Raw genomic sequence first — 18,852 nt, 5'->3', positions numbered from 1 at the left:
GAAGGATAGAGAGCGGGAATAGTGCACTGGGGGAGGTGTAGCCTCTCTTCTTACCATTTAGCAAATTGTGAGCCAACCTGACCTGGCCTGGGTTAGCCTTACTTTGTCTTGTTCTGAGGTCGACCTGACATGGCTTAACGGTAGCACGAAACAGACCAGGACAGACCTGAGAGTCTGTGTGCCCTTGCTACCTCCTCTCTGCACACTATAGTAACTGGTAACTCCAGGAGTGACACCTTCCTGAGTCTCTGTCCAGCTGCCTTCCGTCTTCCGTGTAGACCTTTCTCGCTGGCTGTTGACTCTCTTAGGAACGGCCACTTCTCAGCTACTTGGAGCCCACAGAGCCCCTTATAATCAACCTTTCATCTTTGTCTTTAACTTCTTTTTCTTGCCCCCATGATACCCGTCCTTCCCTCACCCCAACATTCTGTCTTTTTATGTATCTTCCTTACTTTTTTCTTTTGTCTTATTCTTAATTTATCTCCCTATTTCTGTGGTCTGCAATATCACAGCTCATGGCTTTCCCTTTAACCCTTTACCTCAGCTTCTCATGGTCCCCTTTCTTAACTCCCTCATACACTGTCACCTCTGCTCCCCCAACCCCCCAGTAAATCATTAAATCTCAGCCCCAGTGTCCCCGATACTCAGAGCAGGCGGGGCTGCGGAGGCGGTCGCCAGCGGAAGCCGCCGCTCCAGCAGACACTGAGCTTGGCGCCCACGTTACTGTCTCCCAGGCCCATCTGTGCTGGAGGGAGCGGGGGTGGGAGGGGGTAATCTGGGGGTGAAGAGGGGGAAGGGTTCTTGGGAGATTTAGTGACAAAGAAAAGGCCTGAGAAAATGCTCTCGTCTCTCATTCTTCGCCAGTTTCAAGAGACAGATTTAGATACCTAGGAGGCCATGCAAGCTGGATAGAACTGTAAACTGAGGCTTGGACTATCTAGGCCACAGGTTAGAGCAGGAGAGGGGTCTGGGGATTTGGAGGCAAGGTCTACATATTCTTAACTACTTAACGGGAACTTAACTCTTCCCGTTGTGCCACCTGGGACTCTTGAGTGTAAAGGAATTTGAGTAAGAAAAGGAATGAGGGTGGAGGAGTGATGAAGGAGGGGAGATGGTGTGCCAGTTTGGGAACAAGCAAGTATCTGGCTGAAGGAGGTGGGATGGGAATTGGAAAGGGGCCAGAGGAAGATAGGGTGGGAGGCAAGAGGAAGTGAGGGGTGAGACGAAGGTGAGATAGGCTGGGGTGGAGATTGTAGGAGGGGAAGAGTGAGGAGGAGGGGATGAGGCAGCGATGAGAGGATGAAGCAGTGCGGTATGGAAATGGGCAACGTGGGAAGAGGGGCTGGGAGTGGTACTGCCTCCTAGGATTTGGGGGCCCTCACTATTCTTCCTCCTGACTTAGGGACCCCAACAGCCCTCAGCTATGTTCCTTTCTAAATCGAGGTCTGCCTCTTGCTGCTCCTAGCCTTGTGCATGTCAGCACAGAGGCTGAGTTGCATCACCTGGCTCTGCCCCTGCTAAACTTCAGGGACTCTAGGTTTGTGTCCTTAGGAGTGAGACCCAACTCTACTGTCTGTATCACCACCGTTGCCTTCTGACCCACTATCCAGGGCATCTGAGCAGAGTGCACAGCGCAGCATGGACTCTAAGAACCCGAGTGCTGAAGTCGGTGAGCCTGTTGACCTTGGGAGACCACTCGCCCCTTTTGCGCCTCGTTTGTTCTTGGCAACTTGGCCAAGCAACAGTGGAAGCTCACAGGGCTTTTTCAAGGGTTAATTAAGGTGACACATGTAATAATGGTCTTCGTTCTGAGCTTGGCATGTGATTAATATTCAAATTAACTCTTACTGTGTGTTCAGGGCTATCTGTGTGTTGTGAGAGTGCGAGTGTGTCTGATTGGGAGTTATTTACTGTTATAATCATAATTCCATTGTAAGGGTGTATCTGCACAATTATCTTTGTGTGTAGTATGCCCAATTCTGTACTTGTTATCGGTATGTGATTTTCATGACAGCACACATGTATGATTAAATGAATGGCTGTACAGGCAAGTGGCTACATGATGAAGGGGGGGAAGTATGTGGCTACTGACACCATTTCTGCCAGTGTATGTACCCATCTGTGATCATGTTGGCTCCAAACACCCCCGCTTGTCCTCCCCGCTCACGGAGACGTCATAACCCTAGGTGTCCCTCATTTCCTCACCCTGAGGGAACCGGAACCTGTGGGCAGGGGGTGGGGGTGGGTGTCAGTGAGGAGGTGTTTGAGCAGGAGCACATGTCCCCTCCCAGACTGTGTATGGAAGGGGGAGCCCCCTATCTTGCACATCCCAAATCCTCCAGAGGAAGTGATTCCCCCCCCCCCCCGCCTGTTCCTAGTTCCCTGTCTTGTCACCATGGCAACAGTTGCCAGGGGCTCCCATGGTTGCTAAGATATGGGTGTGGGAGGATGCCAGGCCCTGTTGCTAGTAGAAACAGAATCCTGGAGGCAAGGAAGACTACCCCCACAACTGCCAGCTCTATGCAGCGACAGCACTGGCTCTTGGGCTGCCCCTTTCCCCAAATTGAACCTATGATTCATGTGTGGTAGTGTGGTGTGTGAGGAGCCTACAGTATGAAGCTGGGACTGCAATGTCTTCTGAGGAGAAAGGGGGATCCTCAGTCTACCCCACCGCCATGTTTAAAGCCAGCAACTCCTTAGAGAAACTAGAGGTTGCTTTCTTCTGCTTCTCGTCTTCCCTACTGGTCCCCTGGGTCGCATCTATGTCTGGGGCTCTCCAGTGACTGGCTGCTCGTCAAGTGATGTTTCACCTGGCCATACGAATGCTGCTTTGAATGCAGACTGACTCCTTCCTGTGGTCAAGCTCTTAGCATCTCATCTGATACGTGCTTCATGCTGACGTATGAACATAGATTTGGTCCCACACTGAGTCCCAGCTTTGGCACCTGCTTGAGACACTGCCTCTAGCTATAATCTTGGCCAAAGCAATCCTTTGACTCCAGCCTCAGCCTTGGCTTCTTTCCTAGACATAGTTAAGCCCTAATTTTAATGCTGGACACATGAACTTATTGTCATTGTCACTCTTGTCTTTTTCACTGACTGAGCACTGGCCAGCGATTTAACTCCCTGATACTCGCTGGCACCTCCTTGAGCTTCGAGGCCAAAAGTGATCAGTACCTTTGGGGTTTGAAAGATTTAATTTCTCACTTTAGGAGGAGATGGCAGTTCTAGGGATGGCCAGCAGAGGGCGAATAGCAAAAGAGTCTCAAGGCAAGCTTCCAGGAGCCTACCAGTGAACTAAGGAAGTTTTAGGTTTTTGATACCTAAACTTTAAAGTCACGTGACTGCTTGAACTTACATACCTATCTTCAGATCAGCTTGGATAAGGGCTGGGAAGGTGCTTAGTGTGGACTGGCTCCTCAGCTGTCAAGAGGACTCAGTACCTTGCCAGGTATCACTCTCAAACTCAGCACCTTTGTCGAATGTTTTGATGGCTTCACCGCCTCTCCTGGCAGTTAGTTGTCCTTCATTCACCTCCCAGCTAGCCTCTGTCCTTGAGACTCCTCCAGCTTTATAGATCCCATTGCCAAATCCCAGCCATCTGCACCACTCATGCCCACCCTCTCCAGGACTCAGGCCTTCATGGCCTTTTCATCTGCCATGTTCGATTCCAGCCATTCGAGGCTTTCAGTCTGTGCTCATTCCAGAAGTGCTGGATATGAACAAGGCTTGAACAAGATGGCTTGCCTCAGCCGGGCAGTGGTGGTGCGCACCTTTAATCCCAGTATTCGGGAGGCAGAGGGAGGTGGATCTCTGTGAGTTCGAGGTCAACCTGGTCTGTACAAGAGCTAGTTCCAGGACAGGCTCCAAAAGCTATGGAGAAACCCTGTCTTGAAAATAAAAAAAGAAAAAAGAAAAAAGGATGGCTTGCCCCCCCTCCCTGACTAGCTAGACTTTTTTCCATGTAACCTTAGGTGGCATTCATTTTGCTTTTCCTTTTTTGGTAGCTAACTCATATAGATCACTCACTCATACCAAGTTAAAACCACAAGCACTTTTTTGCCCCTGAGCTGCTGATTCATCTCTGGTTTATTATGATTTTGAAAATAAAACTTGAAATAGGTTAAATAAAAACATTTTGATGATACTTTCTGAATTTGAGGGCAATCTTTGAGCCTGGAAATCTCTACATTTGATGTTTACTTGGAGTGGGAACAAAGGACTGACAGTCTCTAGCTGGCTGTGACTTCAGCACTGTGGACAGAGACCACGGGCGGTACCTAGAGCTATCTATGCCTGAGACTGCAGGAGGGTGGAAGATAACACACAGCTTCGGAGGAACCAGAATCTAGCCGCTCGCTTGCTCGGAGCCTTTCCTCTCACCAACCCCAATTTGTTTTTTCTATCAGCTCAGAAGGCAGACATGACAGGAACTGTTCTTCAGCTTTTTAAAGATGAGGAAACAGATTTGTCAAGTCAAATCCAAGGAACCCCTGGAAAGAGTGGAGTTAGGGAGAACACTGGGTTTAACTTGATGTTTAGAGAACTGAGTAGCACTGTTTCTCCTTGGGGGAATGACTTTCTTGGTAGACCGAGGGAGTGTACAGAGCCAGACAGGCAGAAGTTTGTGCAGAGGTGGGGTTCCAACAAGCCCTGGGAGCAAGTGGCCCCTGGTGAGAGTCATGGTCCTAGCAGGGATTAAACCTCCGACTAGAATTGCTGAATGGGGGGGGGGGGGCTCTGTTGTTCATAGAGTACAGGATTTTATTTTATTTTTGGTTTTTTGAGATAAGGTTTCTCTGTGTTCTGGCTGTCCTAGAAATCACTTTGTAGATCAGACTGCCCTCAAAGTCACTAGTATTTGCCTGCCTCTGCCTCCCAAGTTCTGGGTTTAAAGATGTGCACTACTACTGCCTGGCGGGATTTTAATTTTTAAAGATTTGCATATTTATTTATTTTGTGTGTGCATACATGCCATGCCATGTGGAGGTCAGAGGGCAACTTATGGGAGTTATCTCCATTTGCCACGGGGATCGAACTCAGGCTTGGCAGCAAGTGCCTTTCCTCTCTGAAGCCATTTTACCAGCTAAGGATCAGTTTTCATGCCTTTTGCAATCCTGCTGCTCAGCTTCTCCAGTCTGGAGATAAGAAGGAACTCCTGTGACTGTCAAACTTCCCTAGTCGGGGGTGGATACTCCCTGTCCTGTGGGAAAACCCTAAATGGGGGGGGGTGGAAGCAGGAAGCGTGGAAGACTTGTGCAGGTGGTGAAGCGTCTGTAACGTGGCTACAAGCCTGGTTCTCTGTCTGGGTCTATTCTGAGGAGTGGAGAGGGGAGGTGCTAGACTACATGGCAACAGGTCCCTTGAGGTGCTCTGACAGGCACATGCACGAGTGCACGCGCGCACACACACACACACACGCACACACGCACACACACGCGCACACACACACCACTAAGAATATGAACACTGAAGACAGACTGAAGGATGCACTGTCCTGTTTTATACTCAGGTCAGGAACTGATCAGGGATGGGAAATGACAGAGAAAAGGGAGGATCCCCAACAACAGAAAGCAAGCAGCAGAAACAACATCACAATCTTTTTATTCTGATTTTTGCAGTGCCCAGCCGCTGGGAGCTCCTGCTCGGAGTACTGTGAAGGCTGAGTCACAGGGAGGAGCATGCAGCTGTAGATAGGAAGAGGGCTCGGGGTTGGTCCCTTCTGATTGCTGCCAAGTTATCTTCAGCAGAAAAGGCCATGGGAAGGACATGAGGAACTAGAGAGCCTTGGGTCCTCAGTTACTTCAGGGTTCTCAGACCCCCCCCCCCCCAGCCTGTTTGACTGGAAACAGACCACAATATCCCTTAATGGTTGGAGGCTAAATCTGAAGGCCTTTGCCGTCTGGAGAGGCCAACCTTTTCCATCCCAAACTGGACTGGAGTTAGGCTTCTTAATCGTTCTGTTAGATCAGACCAGATTCTCTGCTCCATGCTCTGGGCTATTGGGGCATGCAGCCCAGCGGGGGCAGCTTTTCTTTAGTGCTGGTCTAGTGGGAATTCTTTTCAAGGTTGCCAAAAATAGTAGCAAAAAGCAAGCAACTCCAGGAGGAAAGCTCGGCCCCACCATATTCCAGGGCTGAGCTGTGGGAACAGGCCATACACTCATCATGCCCACTTAGGATCTCCATTGTCTGGGCAGCAGCCAGGACCAAGGGAGACACAGTAAGCAAATTAAACCCAAATGGCAAGGAGAATGTGGTGACTTGACTCCACTGTAAATGACAGGTTAAAAGGGGTCCACGGTGACAGGTACTGCCAGGGTTTTCTGAAATTCTGGCATCAAGGTTGTTTTGCCTTTTAGTGCCAAGTACGGAATAGTCATGTGCCACATAGTGACATTTCAACCAACAACAGACAGCATGTACAATGGTGGTCCCATAAGTTATATTGCCTAGTAACATGGTAGCTGTCTTGATTTATGTAAGAGCACTCTTTGATGCTTGCACTAAGAAGTTGCCTAATGACACAGCTCTCAGAATGGATTTCCAGAGTGGAACTGGGCTTCTTACTCATGGGTCCAGACAAAGCCTGGCCTTGTTTTCCATGCTCTGGGCCACGAATGACCCTATATACGTGTCTTTCTATTACATGTGCAGTGCATGACTGCATGGATGTCTTTACTCTGCTGGTTGGAAGGAGACATGGAATATCGCCATCAGAGCCTGTTGCCAGTCAAGTTTTGTGCCCCAAGGTTGCTTACTTTTGGCTCTTGGGTAGTGACGGCTGGACGGGCCCCTACTAGGCAGTTTCTGTGGAGCCTGTCTCATAGCTCAAGCGCTTTCTGCACTGCTGGAAGCTGTGATGCCTGCAATGACTGTTGTGCTTTGGGCTAAGGCATGGGGCAGCCTTGGTATTCATTTCCCTGGGGAGCGGCCTCTTTCCAGGCAGTTGAATTCTGTGCTTTCCGTTTTGGTGATAGGAATGGGGGAACTCCAAGGCCTGGCCACTTAAACAAGGTCTAGGTGACCTCCCATAGGGAGCACTAGGGCTGGAAAGGCAAGTGTCTACCCTGCCAGCCCACTGCTTGGGCTGGGGGTAGAAAGAGGCAATGTATTCATGGCTTCTGCTGCAGCTATCCTCAGAGGAAGGGCACTTGAGTGGATCAGTACCTAGGAATGAGGAAACTGCTCCATCCCTGGGATACCACAAGGGGTCACTGCCTCAGGGGAGGAGGCCAAGGAACAGACCTGGAGAGGTTGTGCGGGACTAAGCCAATCTCAGGAACTCTGACCCTTCATTTAGTTTTGAACATATGGACAAAAAAATTGCTGGAGGAAAACCAAGCTTGGGGCAATCAGTCTTCAGGGAAGCACATGTGTAACTCAAGCCTCCAAGCCTCCCTTGGTTGGAGTTCAGGATGGATGGTGTTTGGGAAAAGCAGTGATCTTAATTGTTGGCAGCCAAGACGGAAAAGACAGAAACATTTTCTCATACCCTCATCAGAGCCAGACATTAATGTTTGCACTTGGCAGGACTTCAGACAGTCACAGTGATAGGAAGGCTTGAAAAGGGATGAGTCTCACTGGGTGATGACAGTGCACCTCTGTGCACGCGCCAGGGGCTCTGGGAGGCCACTTCAGAGAGAGCATGGACACTGGGGTTGGGGTGAGCCTCTGCAGCAGTGGATTAGGGAGCAAGGGACCCTCCCTTTGGTAAACGAGATGCTCATGGGGAAGAGGCCAGCTGTCCTGTATGCTCTTTTGCTTCTCAGGATTGTTGTAAGTTGGAACCCCCATTCTTTGTTGGGGGTAGAGTCCCGTGGGCCCTCTGCATCAGGCCCTCACCAAGGAAAACCACTGTCCTTGATACAGTGGTGCTCCCAAATAGGCCTGGTCCTAGTGTGGATGAGCTATAGGGCTGGTTCTGCAAACTCTGGGACCCAGCCAGCCTGTGGTCTTCTGCCCTTCAACTGCAGGAGCAAGAAACTCAGAACAAACAAACAACAAACAAACAAACAAACAAAACCCCCACAGCTCCAAAGTGGCAAGCATCATCTTAAAGGACCATTGAACAAGATGGGCTCTCAGTACCTACAGCTGGGGAGTGGCAGGAAAGCTCTGTTCAACTCCCAAAGCCCAGAGATGATGTCTTGTGAGGTTCAGCAGCTCCCAGCCACAGGGATAGATGATGACTCACTGGGAGAGTGAGCAGGAGACCTTGTATTTAACATGCTTTAAAAACCGTGGAAAACCCCAGGCCTGGCTGCTACAGACAGTCCTTGAGCCCAGGAGCTTTGTGCTTCTTTCTTTCTTTCTTTCTTTCTTTCTTTCTTTCTTTCTTTCTTTCTTTCTTTCTTTCTTTCCTTTCTCTTCTTTCTTTCTTTCCTTTCTTTCTTGAATAATGGGCCCCCTTATCAATAAGTCCTGGGGACATGGCTGAGTAGTTTTCATTGTTATTTTTGAGACCAAGTCTCACTTGTGTAACTTACTATTTAGACCAGGCTGGCCTTCAACTCATAGAGATTCACCTGCCTCTGTCCCCCAAGTGTTGGGATTAAGGGTTTGTACCACCATACCCAGCTTTAAAAGTAGTTTTTAAAAGCTGTGGGTTTCACAGTGAACCCCAAAATGTATCTCCTATCTGTATCATCTCAGTCCTACATAATCTGTCTCCAGCAGTTTACCACCCTGCTTCTGGGGTAGGCGGTTCCTACAATCAGACCACCCAGGACTCTAGGCAAGGCCCTGGCTTCAGTTCCCACTTCACCTGAGCATCACTGGGTGATGGGCTCCTTCTGTAACCATCCACTTTAGTACAAGGGCTTTGAGCAGTGGAGATAATGCAAGCTTCTGCATGACTTGGCTCAATCCTCTCTTGAAGAACCCTTCGTTGTCAGAACTGGCTATACCTGAGTCATCTGGTTGAAAACAGAAATCCAGAACCTGGAGCCCAGGTCTAAGGGCTGACCCACACCATATACTAAGGGCTGACCCACGCCATGTACTGACTTGAGAGCTTCAGAACTGGGCAATGGGCTTGGGTAAAGCTTGCTGGCCAACCCTGGTGCACCTGTGGCACTCTCTGCTGGTCCACAGAGCTTCTCAGGCTAGCTGCAGCTCCTAGCATGGAGGGGAAGACATGTGTTAGCAGCCGAGAGAAGCAGCAGCTGAGGCTACAACTCCATGATGGGCAGAAGGACAAACTCTTCCCCCTTAGGATGCTGACTAGGACTTCTTGAGAGTTGAGATACAAATCTTCGCAAGCCTTGGCTGTATCCTCTTCTGATTCAGCACTGCTAAGGGATTCCACAGAGCTCCTCCAGGCTATGGAAGAGGCCGGCCTGCCCTCCACGATGCCATATTTCTATGTCTGCGGTGGAGCTGGGCTGGGAAGCAGGACGAGCCTGCTTTTCTCTCCTCTCCCATGGGATTGTATCCTCATCGACCTTCATGGCAGCCAGTGAAGCATCTCCCACAGAGGGCTGCAATTCCTGCCAGTGCATCTGTCCCACTCGGGTCCCTAGAGCTTTGGACCATGCGATACCATTCAATAAGTAGGGGCCAGGAGGCTCACCTTGGTTTTCCTGGTTTGCTAACGGCTTGTGAAGCTGGATGACCTAGTTGAAAAGTTCCTAGAATTCTGGGTCTCTGGGAGAGGCTGTCTCCACTTTCTGCAGTGAGAAACCCACAAGCTAGTTTCCTCTTCTGTCACGAGGAATTAGAGTTTAAACACGAACTTGAGGGATGATTTTTCACTGTTCTCCCAAAGCACACCTGAGGGACACACAGACACTCACAAGCAACAGCGGCTCATCACGGAAAGGGGTTTCAATGTGGGCAGGGGGCCTCTGGGCATCTCCTGGAGGGGAAGCGAGGCTAGTCTGCCCCTTCCTTTCTACTGGAAATCAGAACTGGCCAATAGAAAGAGTGAGATGAGACCATCTCATCTACACCAGGGGGTTCACAAAGGGATTTTGGTCCTTTTTCATTGAAAAAAGAACCAGGAGTTTGAAGGCATGGCTACCTAGACATGTATGCGGCTGCATGTGCAGGTGCACATATATGTATGCATGAGGTGGCAGAGGGTGGGAGGTGGTCCAGTAGCAGGTGAAGATGCCACAGCTCTCAGGGCTTCTCAGTGTGGCATTCCACAGGCTGCCTCTGTTGGCAGGGGAACGGTGGCTTCAGTGCCATAGAACTTAGTGACAAATTAAGATGCTGGCAGTGCCCCATTCCTGTGAGCCTCAGTGCCAGAGGTTGGTTGAGGAAAGAGAAAGGAGAGGAGGGGGGAAGATGCCACCGTCCCGGAACTAATCTTCTCTGCCCCACACTATCCTGGGGGTTTCAGGTGAATCGCTCCACTGTTAGGGCGAGCAGCCAAGATGTAGATGACATTCTCTCTTAGGAAGGTGGGCCAGTCCACAGATCTGAAGAGAGAGAGAGAGAGAGAGAGAGAGAGAGAGAGAGAGAGAGAGAGAGAGAGAGAGAACAGATTTGTCAGGCTGGGTAGAAAGCCTGAAGTCCTATAAGACCCAATCCTGGTGGCAGGCTGGTTGGCAGGCTGGCCTGGCCGAAGCTTGCCTCATGTCTAATATGGTCAGGGTGGGCTATGCCACAAAGCTAGCAGATCAGCTGTCTGGCCCTAGAGACCTGGGGTCAAATGTGTCCTTTTGGGGCCTGGTTTCTAGGGTGGACGCTTGCTCTTCTGGGGTGGAAGTGGTAATGCCTTCTTTTATCTATAAGGGGTGTTGTGGCTGTATACAGAAGAGAGGGGGTCAGTCACCTGGATCCCTGCTCTGTGGGCAACGGGCTCTTATCTTCACTCTTGCTACTGCTGCTGGCTGGGCTGCTGTCTGCTATGGGACCCACGTGGCTGATGCTGCCAGGCACAAGAACGAACATACAGTTAGGAGCGCGAAAACAAAAGGCTGTGAGCCCTCCCTCCCAAAATCCGGTGGGCCCATGGACCCAGACATGCCTGTCCAGGCTTTCAGACATGGGGCAGCACAGTCTAGGACAGAGATTGCCCTACGTGCTGCCTCTACCTAGTCCACAGGGGGACCTTCTGCCCACAGAAGAAGCACATGCTATACCAAGGGCGTCCAGATGGAACAGGCAGAGGGCCAGGGGGGCAGGACTGGCGAGGAGCAGACCTGACACTGCAGGAGGACGCCTCTGCCAGGCGTTTGCAGAACCAGGAGTGCCGGGCATGGTGGCACTCTGCTTCACTGATGGTGTTCCCGCTGCCCCGTGCCAGGAAGGTGGCCCGGGCTCGTTCCCTCTCCTTGACGGTGAGAAGCCTCAATAGAGAGTTCTGGAGAAAAAGATCTAAGTTAAGGTCTCGAAGGTGAAAATATCTTGAAAACCACAGAGAACTGCACTTCCATATTCCCAGAGCCTTTTTGATAGCCTGATATTTTTAGGGGCGTCCAGTCACAGCCGATCTTCTCCAGCAGTCTCCTCAGCCCTGGTCACTGGTCATCTACCACTGGATGGACCTGACACCCTTTCCCGATCCCTGCTCTTGCTTAGACAGTTCCCAATGCTGCCCTAATGTGCCCAGCATGCACCTGAGGCCTCTGACCCCCATGGACATTCGTTACTGATGCTCCTCACCTGGGGACGCAGCTGCTGCAGCAGTAGGAGAGATTCATGGGACAAGAAGTCTGACCACTCTATGTGGCCTCGGTGTTCAGGGTCCAAGGCTGCAAACTGGCGGGCTGCCTGTTCCTCTTGCTCATCGCTCAGGGCCCTGTTGCTATCCCCTCGCTTTGCTGCTTGGTGGCGGTAGCGCACGAAATCGTCCAGGGTCAGGGAGCAATCTGTGGGAGACATCCGTGCTGGCTATGCCCACCCCTCCTCAGCCCTGGACACCTTCACTCACCTCTAAGGCACCCTCAGGGCCCCCACAGTCCCAGTTCTCGTGGGGTTACACCTCCCATAGCCAGGAGAGCTCAGGGGAGCTGTGGTGGAAGGCACTGCTTCTGATGTCACAACCCAGGAAGAAGGACTCACTCATCCCTACTCCCCAAATCCCCAAATTCTCAGGAAGAAAGGGGATATGGCTGGCCCCTCCTTCTCGGCAGCGCCTGCTGGCCTTACCAGGGATGACTTTACACCGCTGAAAGGTCTCTGTAAGGCTGTACATCTCCTCCTCGGTGAGCAGCAGGTTAAGGTTGTCCTGAGGGAACGTGAAAGCGAAGTCAGTGGCCATACAGGCCAGCGACAAATGAGAAGCCCTGGGTCAAGGGGGTGGGAATGTTCCCCCCAAAGAGACGTCAGGAACCCCGATCCCAGCTTCCACTCATAGTCAAGGAGACTAAGGCTCTAGAAAGAGGGAAGATTTGCTCTGAGCTGTCTGAATTTGGGGAAGAGTCCTCCCTGGAATCCAGATATCTGGCTAAGTCCCGTTAGTAAATACTGCTTTCAAGTTACCGTGAACAAACAGGGATGTTGCAGAAGCATCTCAGAAAGCTGCTGCAAGGTGTACTTGGCGCTGTTGGTCCTAGCCCAGATGCTCAGCATGTATTTATTAGAAGCACTGGCTGTGCCTAATGCACATTATCGTTATAAAAACAAATAGCCCTGCTTCTAGTGGGTATGCAGCTTTAAGCGGTTCTAGAATGGTTTTGAAATGTTCCTAAACAAGATGAATTTTTATGTTGTCATAGAAGTTTTAATTACTAGGAAGCACTGAGAACTTATTTTGTTGGCAGTCCTATGAAGTCTTTAAATTATGAAAGTTCTTTGTGGAGTAGCAGTGATGCATGCCTTTAATCCCAGCACTCGGGAGGCAGAGGCAGGTGGATCTCTGTGAGTTTGAGGCCAGCCTGGTCTACAGAGCAAGTTTCAGGACAGCCAGGGCTACACAGAGAAACTCTGTCTCGGAAAGCCAAATAAATACATAAATAAATAATAAGTAATTAAAAAAGATCAGAGAATAAAAGTCCGTTGCAGTAGTAGTTGGTTAACTGTCCTCCTAAACTGTCAGCCAAGAGCATATGCAGGTATCACATGGGTACCCATCTATGGGTTTCCTCCGAGAACCCGATGACTCTTTCAGTAGACTCCTATTGAGCATCTGGCATGTTCTGGGCACAATGGCTGTGTGCTTGACACTGTGATGTTTGGTGTGGCTGCTGCATGTGACCGTGAAGGGGGTGCAAGGAGAAACAGAAAAAGATAAGGAACTGTGACGTTCCTCAGATGGCCTGGGCTGAGACCCTTAACTTGGGCGTTTGTTCTAAGGACAATGGGAAGGCATGGAAGGATGGTTGTCATTGTCAGATCTCTGACTGCTATGGGGAAATGGTTCAGAGGGACAAAATCTCTTAAGTGGCTGTTGTAATGGTACGGGTAGGAAAAAAATGAGTGTCTAAAACCAGAGATGAGAAGAGGGAGGGGCAAAGAGGGGTGTTGGTAGCCAAGTCAACAGAACCTGGTGACCCAGCGGCTGTGAGGGAAGAGGGCCAGGGAAGAGCTGGGACTGGGAAACTGGTGAATGACGTTACTGTTCACAGAGGTAAGGGGTGGAGAAAGAGCAGCTGTAGGCAGAAAGGCGAGTTCATTTGGGGGCATTCTAAGCATGAAGCACTGGTGAGACATCAAGATGGGGAAGCCCCTGAGGTAGGAAATTTAAGTCTGGACACAGATATGGGAATCACTAATGTTTAGATAGTGAGAAAGACGACGGGACCCCGAGGAATACAGTACCCAGAATGAAAACAAACCATTGCTGTTGAGAAAGAATGATCAAAGGCGTCCAGAAGAGACTGGGAGTACTGGATACCAAGCAAAGACTGTGGCAGGCTGTGGCAGGCTGTGGCAGGCTGTGGCAGGCTGTGGGAGGTGGTATTAAGAGTGGTGATATTTATTATTTGTGAACATTTTGTCTAGTTTCCATATAGTGTATACATTTTAGAAAACAAATGCCAAGAGAAAGAGAAGGAAACACGGAAGTGTTATCAGAAAGGCTGACTAAGAAGACACCTGAAAAGGCCTCTCTGGACTTGACCATTGAGAGATTATTGATGGCCTCAGTAAAAGTCCATTCAGCAAGGAGCTGAATGCAGAGGTCAGGCTGGAGGGGCAGAGAAGTCGGGAGACAGTGAAGTGCTCTTAGGAAGTATGGTTGTGGATGGAGGGAAGAGAAAGGGATGAACTCGGAGGAAGTCTCTGTAAGAGGCCGGCAGAGGTGGCGACAGCAGGACCCTATCAGAGCTGGGAAGGAAGCAGAGCATTCACAGAAGACAGCAAGGAGACACGCACTGACTGAGGCAGGCCCATGCTGGCAGCACACCGGTGGCGGGGTTGCCGTAAATGCTGGTGCTGGTGGCAGTGTCAGGGGAGGAGGGGAGGGAGGCAAGGACAGAGAGGACAGCAGAGCTGGGTGTGTGTTCTGTGGTGTATTTCAGAGTGGGGTATGCAGTAGCTGGAAATAACTTCCAGACTTGGTTTTGTGGATCAGCTATAGGTGGAGAGTCAGAAAGTAGCACGTTTGCTTTCTGCAGGCAGAGGAAGAAGACAGTCGGCAGCTGCTCCGTGCACTGAGTCAGAGGCTGGTGAAGAATTCGCAGGACGGCACAGCAGGAAGGAAAGGCTGGGAGTCTACTCAGGAATGGTGATGAACGGCTGTGAAGCTGGCTTTCAATGGGAACCTAGGATTCTTTCTGCCATTAAGAGCTGGAAGGCATTTCTACAGAGTTGCAGCGTTCTCAATCAATACAGCTTTGCTACTCAATTCACATAACCATCACTTCAGAGATGCAGAACCAACGCTCCCAATAGGCAGCAGGTCAAGTGAGGACATCAAGACTGAGTGTTTTCCGGAGACAGAAGCTACCTCTCCTGGAAGCACGCTGGTCAGGACGCCAGGTGGCTTTTTCAGGTAAGTACGAGGAACAACAACTACAGACTTGTAGAGAACCTAACACTTCCCTGGGCAGAACTGCTCTTCATCGGTTAGACCTGTTCTTCTTATGATTCCCAGCTGAGGGTGGTTTACTCCCTCTGGAACACACTTAGGTCCAGCATGTAACAACTGGGCCTGTGTGCTGCTGGCATATGTTTTGTGTCATGCTGTATCATGCAATACTCCACACAGCAAGGAATTAATTATGTACCTATCTAGCACCCTTGCATGCACTGTTAGGAAACCCCTTAGGTCACGACTTAGAAGCAGCCGTTTTTAAGACTGGGTCTCTGGAAAGACACCAAGTTTTCCTGCTGTCCTGCAGTCCAGACTCACACAGTAGTAGCAGCTCCAGCCGGTCTCGGTGTGGGCCATCTCTGTCACCTCCGCTGCACTGTTTCCTTGGAGGTAGCCCATGCGGCGCAGACAGCCGTCGTGGAAGACCCTGGTGCAGACGCGGCATGGGAAGAGGCTCTCGGCGGTCCAGACTTCACAGATATCACACATCTCATCGTTGACAACCTGGCCAGAAGGAACAGGATTTGAAAGTACAGAGAGCGAGATCCTACAGGCTGCTGTGTGGGCCTGGGTCTCTCTGGAGCCACGGTGAAGGGTAAGAGTGTTCTTCCTGGTGGATGAGAACCAGGAAGCTCTTCTAGCTGCTTAGGGCTCTGTTACTATGTTTCTGAACAGGGATATGATTGGCACGTCATGGAGAATAATTTGTGCGATCGATTGTCCCAAGCACTATATGACATTTAAAATCCCAGCTGTCTTAATACTATCTATATGCCAGTAGAGCCCCACAGTCATTGTATCTTACCCCAGTTCCCCCTTTTCAAATTTCCCAAATGTCCCCTACAAGGGTTAGTACCTTCTGTGGTTGAGAATCCATAGATGATAGGATTAGTTCAAGCTTTGTCATGCCGCCATTGCTTCCCACTCAAAAGTCCAAGTCTTACACTATGACTAATCCAAGCTATACTTAGTGTTTTATTCTTAAGAAATATTGCTTCCCTTTGTGGTACTGGGGATAGAGGGACTTGAACACACAAGGCAAGCACTCTACACAGAGACACATCTAAACCCATCTTGTGGGGCAAAGACTGTTCTGAACCCAGCTTCCTCTTCTGGTCTCACCTCAACCACACCTACTTTTCCCTGTCCTGTTCTTTGATCCTTTTAAAGGCTAAGACAGGGGAATCCTGCCTTAACGGAACACTCACAGGCTCCCGGGGATCCAAGCAGATATCTGGAGGTTTGTCATCATCCAGCTTCCGTGTGGGTCGGATGAAGGCAGGGGGTGTGAATCGACTGGTCCTGTCAAACTCCTCAGGCTCAACTCCACGCCCATCTCGAAGCCGCTCCCAGGCTGCACGGTTGATGCTGCTCTCTTCCTGAACCACGGGGGCACTAGTCTCTGCTTCTTTTTCTTCCTGTACTTCCTGAACAGAGCCCTCCACAGTGCCGCGGCGGGACCCTGGTAGCTCACCCCCACGTCTAATGGAAGGCCTGTCCCGTAGTCCATCCTTGAAGGCTGACACAGCCAGGCTCACCTTCTGCACCTGCTCGACGGTCTGCCGCTTGGACATCAGCACCCCCATGGCTCTGCGGACAAAATCAGTCTTATCCATTCACGGAAAAGGCAGGCACTATTAAATAGTGCAGCAAGGCATACTGGAAAGGGTTCATGCTAAGAAGGCAGAAGGCCTTGCTTGGTCTGCTTCTGACTGGTTGTGTGATTCTGGTTTTGTCATCTGTGGAATGAGGGTTATCTGTGCAGCGCACTTCACAGGGCTGTCATGAGGATACCATAAGAAAACGAACCTGGGTAGGGGAGATAGCTCCACCTTAGAGAGCTTTGTGCCAAATGCTTAAGGCCTGGGCTTGACCTCAGCATCACACACACACACACACACACACACACACACACACACACACACACACTTGCACGCACACACACTTGCACGCACGCACGCATACACACACGCACACACACCTCATACAAGAAAGGAGAAAAACAGTGCTTAATTAAGTAGAGTGTACCACACATATGTGGTAACTGTCTTCCTTGTCTTGGAGAGCTGGTCTAGCCCAGGGGCACCAGGTCTCTGCGACTCTGAGGCGGTTGGGGTGGTTGAGACTCTAGACCTCAAGTTTTTCATCTTCTAAAGCAGACTTAACCTATTTCAGGTTTTCTGATTGCAAGAAATCTCCTCCAGTGAGCACTGTGCACAGTTCACCCAGGGTCTTATCGAGTGCTGGCTAACTTTCAATCCAGAGTGAATGATTTTCTATTCTTAGAAGACTCCTTAATCAGGCAGCCAGGAAGCTCCATCACCTCCACGTATGTGGTCAAGGTCACAAACACCCCTCGATCCCCTCTCGTGGGTCTCCCACTCACAGACAATAGGCCTAGTCAAGCTCTACGGTAGGTGCCTTTGCTCTTCTAAGACTTTATTTCTGCTAACGCTCACATTTTCACCTTTGCTTTTAGACTCTCCAATAAGGTCCATAACTTTTCACAAGTTAAAAGGAATCTCACCCCTGTTCCCTGCAGAACCACAGCACAGCGTGGGAAAGTAAGGACATGGCACGGGCATTGCAAAGCTGGTCTCTGCCTTCCTACTCTTGGAAGCCTCCTGGAAGATGGCTGGGGAATGTCTGCTCTTAGCAGAGCAACAGTCCACATCAACCTTGTGCTCACCATACGCTAATCAAGGCGTACTAAACAGTGGCACGTTCATGTCACTAAGCCCTCATCACAGGAAACGGAGACGGACCGCACCACACCACACACGCTTTTAAACATCAGACTCCAAGGAGGAACTCCAGGACCACTTAAAGAGAACTGAGACAGGGCAGGCAGACCACCTATTACAAACCAGTGTGGACACACATGAAACACGGGTGAGCCTGGGAAGGAGACAGTCATGAGAGGGCAGAGGCTCTGTGATTCCGTTTCTGTGAAATGTCCAGGAAATCTAGGGAAATAAACTGGTGCCTCCCTAAGTCTGCAGAGAGCTTGTGGGTGGGTGTGCTGCTAATAGGTGTGGCCTTATTTGGTGGTGGTGGGGCAACAAAGGCGTTCTGATGTAGGAGCATGGTGATGACTGGCCTAGCTGTGCAAATGCTAAAAATAATTTAGTGCTACACTTCAAATGAGTAAATTTTATGCTACTAGCTATATAGCAATCTGGCTATTTTTAAGGATTTTTTAAAAAGTGTGAGACCACACTATCAGGTCACAGAGGACCTCAGGGAATGTGTGAGAAGCTATCTTCAGTTGATTTGGGGGAAAGTGGCAGCAGGGAAAAGGTAGAGACAATGAGAGGACTACTATACCAGGCTGGGCAAGAGGCTGAGTGAGGGTTTGCAATGAACAAGAGCAGGTATGACGCTGAGTGCATTTGCTGCCATGAAAATAGAATTGGGGACCTTTAGGGATAAACTGGTGACTGGCTGGCTGAAGGACAGAAGGGCAGATGGCAGTTTTAAGTAGACTAGAAGAAGAGAAGAACCAGCCAGAGAATTGGAAATAAGTTGAGGAATCACTGGACTAAGGAACCCTGGGACACTCAGGATTCCCACAGCGGCATGAATGTTTCCCAGGGCTCTCTACAGCTTTTAGGATTGGATCCTTTAAGTCTGTGCCTTACGGCTCGTGAGGCACCTTACATTCAAACTTTCCCTCTCTTCTCTGTGTTCCAAGCTCTACTAGTCCTGCTCCAGTCTTTATTTGACATGCTTTCTCTATTTCTGGAAAGTATGAGCACCAATTACTGACTCCTCTTTCCAGCTCGCTCCAGTGTTATTTCTTTGGGGAAGTCACCACAGTCTCCAGACTGGAGTGCTCCCAGAGCTATGCTCTTTCTCTAGAGCAGCCTCCAGACTGTAGTGCTCCCAGAGCTATGCTCTTTCTCTAGAGCAGCCTCCAGACTG

General features: G+C 50.1%; 1 protein-coding gene across 3 annotated transcripts in view; it reads right to left on the bottom strand.

The window, feature by feature from the left end:
* Positions 1 to 5,513: 5,513 nt before the first annotated feature.
* Positions 5,514 to 18,852, bottom strand: part of Phf24 (PHD finger protein 24) — a 29,875-nt gene continuing 16,536 nt past the window's right edge. For all 3 annotated transcript variants that reach the window (XM_013351887.2, XM_026786624.1, XM_026786622.1), the window contains exons 2-8: positions 16,137 to 16,518; positions 15,247 to 15,432; positions 12,102 to 12,180; positions 11,616 to 11,821; positions 11,153 to 11,313; positions 10,783 to 10,878; positions 5,514 to 10,426 (exon numbers count right to left, since the gene is read on the bottom strand). In XM_013351887.2, the coding sequence (XP_013207341.1) occupies positions 10,330 to 10,426; positions 10,783 to 10,878; positions 11,153 to 11,313; positions 11,616 to 11,821; positions 12,102 to 12,180; positions 15,247 to 15,432; positions 16,137 to 16,514 (1,203 nt within the window). In that variant the 5' untranslated portion in view covers positions 16,515 to 16,518 and the 3' untranslated portion in view covers positions 5,514 to 10,329. The remainder of the gene's footprint in view (positions 10,427 to 10,782; positions 10,879 to 11,152; positions 11,314 to 11,615; positions 11,822 to 12,101; positions 12,181 to 15,246; positions 15,433 to 16,136; positions 16,519 to 18,852) is intronic.

This window comes from Microtus ochrogaster, linkage group LG5 (assembly GCF_000317375.1).
Source record: "Microtus ochrogaster isolate Prairie Vole_2 linkage group LG5, MicOch1.0, whole genome shotgun sequence".
In the NCBI taxonomy this organism is placed as follows: domain Eukaryota; kingdom Metazoa; phylum Chordata; class Mammalia; order Rodentia; family Cricetidae; genus Microtus; species Microtus ochrogaster.
The sequence above is the reverse complement of the archived record's forward strand: the minus strand, read 5'-3'. Positions and strand labels throughout refer to the sequence as shown.